Raw genomic sequence first — 6524 nt, 5'->3', positions numbered from 1 at the left:
CGCGCCGGCAGGAGGGCCCCCACCCAGGCGTGGGACGGCAGAGCACTTACTCTGTGCGATGGCCATGACGCCGGAGAGCGGGGTCATGATGAGGTTCTGGGACTGCTGCGGGTTGTGGTGGGACAAGCTGTGGATGTTGGTCAGGGTGCTCACCGGGGGCAGCCCGCCCCCCGAGACGGAGATCTGCGGGAGCAAAGCGGGACAGCGGGCGTGAGCGGCGCGGCGGGCCGGGGGGAGCGGGGCAGGGCAGAGCCCGCGGCCGCCGGGCGCGCTGGGGCAGGGCGAGCCGCCGTCCAGCCCGGCCGGGGGCTCCTCAGCATCACGTTAATAAATAGCAAACGCCTAACGAGAGCAGCGGTGGTGAAAGGCTTTCCTGGAACAGCTTCCAGAGATCCACCCGGGCACGACGCTGGGGACGTGACCCAGCCCCACCGTTGGCTGCGCCGTCCCCCGAGTCCAGGCGTCCGCAGTCAGGGGGCAGCTGAGGACTCGCACCGCTCATTAACCAACCATCACCCTTACAGAGGAAAGGTGAGAAACATAACCTCTGGAAGCTAAAAAAAAACCCAGAAGGCAAATAAGCAAAGACCTCAGGGCGACTCTCTAGGTCACCACGTTTCAGGAGAAGCTCGGTGCTCGGGGGCGGCCGGCGGCTGCGCGGGGCACGGGCAGCAGCGCCAGTCACCCCAGCCGGACCCACCTGCCGACGCGAGGTTTCCAGCCGGGATTTAAAGGCTAGACGCAGGGCAAAGCCACCCGGAGCACGCAGAAACCACCGCAACTGGTGCCCAGCGTAACCGGGGGGGCGAGGCAGCACCCCGCACCGAACCGCTGCGCGCTGCCGCCGCGCTGGTCCGCGTCGGGCGGGAGGGGGGCGAGCTCGGGAAGCCTCCCGCGCCGAGCGGCCGCGGCGCAGGGCTCGGCGGCAGCGCCGAGGCGGCGCGCGACGCCCCGGACGCGGTGCGAGCGCTGTGTTTGCTCTGCACGCGTGGTTCCAGACCGAACTGAATTTGGTTCGGTCGGAACAAACGGATCGATACATTCCGAAGCACGGGAATGAGTCACGTTTCCTTAGCCAGTGTTTTCCACTTTCTGCGGTTCTTCAAGGCCAGCTTGCAGCACGCTCCGGCGCACCGCTCAGCCAGCCCGCGGCCGCTCGCTTACGGCTTGCAGCCCGCCTCGGCTCGAGGGCAGCCCGCACCAAGACCACCGCGGCCGGGGCGCCCGACCCGCCGGCTCCGCAGCGCGCGGCTCCCTCCGGGCTGCTCCTGGCCCCGAGCGGGATGGTGAAGGCGCGTGTTTACTTACTAGAAACCGCAGCCTACAGCATACTTTTATGAAATATCTTGCAAGCGCTAGCTAGCCTYGCTCGGAGATCAGAGATAAGCGGGCAGGCCGCGGGCGGCCGGGGGACCGCGTGCCGCCGCGCTCCTCCTCCCGCCGGCCAGCGCGCTTCCTCCCCGCTGCGCTTCCAAAGAGCTCCCGCCCGCGCTCTCCTCCCCGCGTCGCGGCACCCTCCGCTGCGCCTTCCCGCAGGCGCCCAAGGGCCGCTCGGCTTCGGAAGGGCAAGGCGGGCTGGGGAAGCGCACGGGCGAACGGAGCCGGGCTGCGATCCGCCCCGCGGGCTCCTCGGAGAGACCYGCCGGCCTTCAGCCGCCTCCGCACCGCCGCGGCCCTGCTCCCCCTGCAAGCGATTTCACGCGCCTGTGCCGCGCACAGAAACGAGCGGCCCCAGCGCCGGGGACGTCAGCCTGGCCTGGCCCCGCGCAGTTTTTGCAATGGCAAAAAAAATGGGCTTTTTTTTGTTTTTCTTTTTTTGCAACCGCCCAAACGCAACGCCCGAGGCACCCACGCAGGGAGGTGCCAGGAAGCCAGAGGGAGACCCCGGTTGCCCTCGTCCTGCCGTTTCCCCCGGCCYGGACGTCCCCGCGGGTCAGGAAACCCCTGGCAGCGACTGCTCGTGCGTGCTGCGGGCAGGTTTATACCCCCAGCGCGCGCAGGGGGAAGGCGGCAGCCGGGACGGCCCGTCGGAGCCGCCGGTGGAACGCCGCAGCCCGGGGCAGGGGCGAGCTCGGCACCCCGCGCGCGGGCACCGGCCGCGGGAGGAGCAGAGCCCTGCTTGAAAGGAAACCGCTTCCCCGGCGAAACTCAGCGCTGCGGAGGGCTTAAGGAAAAAATAATGAATGAGCATTTTATCAGCACCCATGTCATCGGCGGGAGAAAACAAACAGTGATCCACCCAGCGCGCATTCAATCCGCGAGGCATGCAATCAATAAAAGCCGAGCGGGGCTCTGTCAGGTTTATGGGCCGCGCTCGGAAAACACGCCGCTCCCGGGCGGGCGCGCGGGGCCGAGCGCCGGCGCGGAGGCGGCCGTGCCCGCGCCGCGGCCGGCCCCACAATGCGCCATTGTTCGGCGCGGGCCGCGTGTGAAACCCGCCGGCAGCGTGTTTGCTTTGCCCGCCGGGCCCTCTTATCTTATCAGCGCCGCGGCCACAATAGGGCCAGGTGTACTCACCATTTTGCCGTCGGGCGAGAGCAAACCGTGGCCCGGGTCCAAGGCGGCCGGGGAGACCTGCTGCAGCACGGCCTGGCTGGTGGTCACCATGGCACCGTTGCCGTGGTGGCTGATGGCCCCGGAGGATGCCGCCTCGCCGCTCGCYGCCTGGCTGTACCGCACTCCTGCAAAACACCACGCCGGCGTGTTGCTCCGTGGCCGGGCTGCCCCGCCGGTGCCGGCCCCCACGGAGGGTTCCCGCGGGGCTTCCCTGCACACGCGCCCTGCGAAGGGGGAACCCCCCCGGGGCTCCCTCGGCACCACCGAGGTGCACCGGGGTGCAACGGGCTTTGCAACGGGCTTCACAATGGGCATCAGGCTTTGCAATGGGCAACAGGCTTTGCAACGGGCATTGCAATGGGCAATGGGCTTTGCAAAGTGCATCGCAAGCGGCAACGAGCTTTGCAATGGGCTTCACAATGGGTATCAGGCTTTGCAATGGGTATCAGGCTTTGCAACGGGCATTGCAATGGGCAACAGGTTTTGTAACGGGCATCGCAATGGGTAACAAGCTTTGCAGTGGGCATCGAGCTTTGCAAAGAGCATCGCAATGGGCAATGGGCTTCGCAATGGGCGTTGGGCTTCGCAATGGGCATTGCAGTGGGCAACAGGCTTTGCAACAGGCTTTGTAATGGGGAACAAGCTTCACAAAGGCCAGCGGGCTTTGCAGCAGGCTTTGCAATGGGCAACAGGCTTTGCAATGAGCTTCGCAAAGGGCAATGGGCTTCACGAACGGGAAAGGGCTCCAGCAACAAGCAGGTGCTGGACCCTGGCACAGACCTTCACAAAAGCCGTGTGCTTTTCACAGTGTGTTTGCCACCCACCCACTGTCTGGGACAGGGAGTAAAAATTCCCTGGCTTTTAAATTTAACTGCAYGCTTGAGCAATAATCTGGGAGGGCAGCACAGGACGACCCCCTCTTGCTCCACTGCTTTTAAAAGTACCATGACAAAGTTACAGTGGGAGATGCCAAACGTGCCTTTCGCAGGGTACCCGAGCTGCCCTGCGGCAGTCGCCCCCCGCAGCGACCATCCGCACCGCTCGGGCTGGAATTTGCACCGTGACTTGCACCGTTTGCACCCTCGGTGCAAATCCCGGCACACGGCCGCAGTGCCCGCAGCCCAGCCTGGGCGGCCCCGAGCCGCGGGGAGCTCCTGGGCTTCCCRCAGCCTTTTCCCTCGGCCGCCCGGCTCTGCTCCGCGGACCCCTTCCCTCGCGCTGCCCCCTCGGGCCCTTCTGAACCCGATCTCCCCCTTGACGAGTGTATGATTAACAGATTCCCGCAGGAAGGCGGAAGAGTGACCAACGCAAAGGTCCCCGGCGGATCGCAGCCGGCCGCCGCCGCRGAGCGGAGTCTGGCTCGAGCACAGGTCTTCAATATAAATATATTGAATTTGGCCAAAAAGCCTCGCATTGATAACCACACGATCAGCCGTGTGTCATGGAAAGGCATCCAGAGATCACAAATAATTAACTGAGGAAAACCCGCTGGAAACAAAAGCGTCTTTTACAGGGCTGCCTTGACGACTGCGGCTGCAAAGCCATTTATTACGRGGAGTCGAGCACCGCGCTCGCCGCGGGGTCGCCGAACTTCCCGGGAGCGGGGAGGCGCCCGGCCGCGGGACGCTCCCGGGCCCCCCCGGCGCGGGCTCCCCTTCGCCGTGGGTGCAACCACCGCTCCGCCGCCGGCTCCGGAGCCTCCGCGGCGGCGGGAGCGACACGGCCGCCCAGGGGCATCTCCCGCTTCCCGGCGGCAGCACGGCCGCGCGCCTGCCTCCTGAGCCTCCTCACGTTTCCGAGCAATGCTACGAATGCGCAGAGTAGGGATACTAATATCCGTTAAATACCAGGAGTTTGGAATTTGGGAATTTTCAAATTCAAAAAAAAAAAAAAAGAAAAAATCCACCCCAAACCACCTTACATCCCTTTCCGGATGCTCGCGATTCGTAAGCCGCGACTCCTGGCGTTAGGAAGCCGTCTTTACAAATGCTGGCACTTTAAAAGCTGACTTGCAAGCTCTTCTCCGCGATCCCGGGGACAGCACATTTCTTGCCCAGGAAACAACTGTTTCAGGTTTCCAGATAATCTGGTGCCTGAGGCTTGGGGGTCTCTAGATCCCCATGCCAAAAACACCAGGAACTCCTGGCGAAGACTTAATTCGCGGACRGGGCACGCGCCCACGGGCTGCTCCGTGCCCTCGGCCCCGCCGGAGCCGGCCTGTCCCGAGACCTCTAGGAAACCACCACCCACCCCGGCCTGCGTTCTCCCATTCCCAGAACGGGCAGCTGTATTGCTATTATTTATATGCCCGGGAAATTGGCTTGGGTTTTGGCTCATTGGATAATTAGCTTTGGGAAACCAGTACCAGGTGGTATYACTGCCGGCAACGGAGCTGCCCAGCCGCGGGATTCCCAGCAAATCCGGCCCAAATCTGTCTCTCGGGTAACTAATTCTCGGCCTCGCGCTGCGGGCTCCTATTTGCGGAGCATCCCGCAAAGSCAGCCGTGCCCTCGGGAGCCGCCGGGGAACGGAGGCGATTTCCACCCCCCGCCGCTGCCGCCGGGGTCTCCGGCRCCGCGGGACGGCCGGTCGCGGCCCCCCGCACCGCGACGCGAAGGTTTCCCCCCCGGGAGGAGCCGCCGGCGCGCCTTGGCGCTTGGGGGGGGTCTCGTCTTCTYGCTGGAGCTACGGCCAGAATATAAAAGTCTGTTTATGGGACCTGGCTACTTGCCCCGGCGGCGGCACGGCCCGCCGAGCCCTTYACTGCTCTCCCGCGTTTCCGCGCCGGGCTGCCCAGCGCCGCAGCGGCTGCTCCCGGAGCCGTAACCCTGCCGATGCCCTCCGCTGGCCGAAGCGCTCCCCCCTCCCCGGGAGCCTCCCGCCGCGCCGGCGAGCCCTCCTCTGATTTAAAGCACGTTCAGGTGAAGGCTTGCAGAGTCGGTATTTTTTTCCGCGCGCTCCCCGTGCAGCAGACCCCACYGCTCGCCCGGCTCCGGGAGCGGGAGCATCCCGAGCGCGCCCGCGGCTCGCCGGCGRCGCCGGCCCACGGGGCACGACGGGCCCCTCCGACCCTTCAAAAATTCAGGGCCAAGATTTGATTTTTGGGCTGCCACTCAAGCCGTCTCTAAAGTGTTAACCTTGCTGAGTTACGGAGGGGCACGGTTTATACCCATTATAAACCTGTTTATTGGGACTGGACCCTCCCATTCTGCTGCAGCCATAAAGCCCTAATTACCCTCCATAAAAGCAGCAAAAGCCTCTCGCAGCGCCCCGCGCTCCGCAGCGCCGCGACGGGCGCGACAGTAAAACCCCGCAGCTGCGGCCCGAGCGGCGGCCGCCGCCGGCCCCGCGTGGACCGCGGCCTCCCGGCGCAGCCTCCGCGCTGGCCCTTCCCGACCGGCCTTTGGCGGGAGGGAAGGGGAAAAAAGGGGGAGGGGAAAAAAGATGCAAACTGCCTTTTCTGCTCAGGGAGCACTCCAGCGAGGGAGCTATTTATACATACACATGTGCACGCCTGCAGCTATAACTAAAAGTGCACAAATAATCCAAATCCACGTGTATATATATATATTAATGTGTGTGTGTAYAGATACGGGTGAGCATCCTAAAGGGACGTGGCGGGGTCTGGGCCCCGCCGGCCCCTTTGTATGCGGCCCCGGCGCCCGGCGCCCCTAATCCCATCACCGCGCCGACAGCCCCGGCAGATAACGGGGCGAAAGCGCGAGCCCGCGGCCCGAGCCGAAGCGCAGCCTGACCTTCAGATCAAACAGGGAACTGAGATCGCTGATAATAAATACCCTGCAGGAAGGGAAAAGTCCAGAGTCTGAGGGAAGCCTCCAAAACAGCCTTTCGGGGATTTTTAACTCCAAAGAGTTAAAAGAGCTGAAAGCGCACGGCCGGCGCTGGGACAGGCGGAGGGAGCGCGGATGCTCGTTTTGATTTTTACTGCCGTTATCTGCGCTCGGGCA

General features: G+C 64.3%; 1 protein-coding gene across 1 annotated transcript in view; it reads right to left on the bottom strand.

The window, feature by feature from the left end:
- HNF1B (HNF1 homeobox B) overlaps nucleotides 1–6524 on the bottom strand; it is a 12275-nt gene that overhangs the window by 2429 nt on the left and 3322 nt on the right. Inside the window, exons 4-5 of the mRNA XM_085302949.1 lie at nucleotides 2518–2681; nucleotides 51–183 (exon numbers count right to left, since the gene is read on the bottom strand). Of these exons, the coding sequence (XP_085159075.1) occupies nucleotides 51–183; nucleotides 2518–2681 (297 nt within the window). The remainder of the gene's footprint in view (nucleotides 1–50; nucleotides 184–2517; nucleotides 2682–6524) is intronic.

This window comes from Rhea americana, unplaced genomic scaffold (genome assembly GCF_003343005.1).
Source record: "Rhea americana isolate MKP2758 unplaced genomic scaffold, rheAme1 scaffold_194, whole genome shotgun sequence".
In the NCBI taxonomy this organism is placed as follows: domain Eukaryota; kingdom Metazoa; phylum Chordata; class Aves; order Rheiformes; family Rheidae; genus Rhea; species Rhea americana.
The sequence above is the reverse complement of the archived record's forward strand: the minus strand, read 5'-3'. Positions and strand labels throughout refer to the sequence as shown.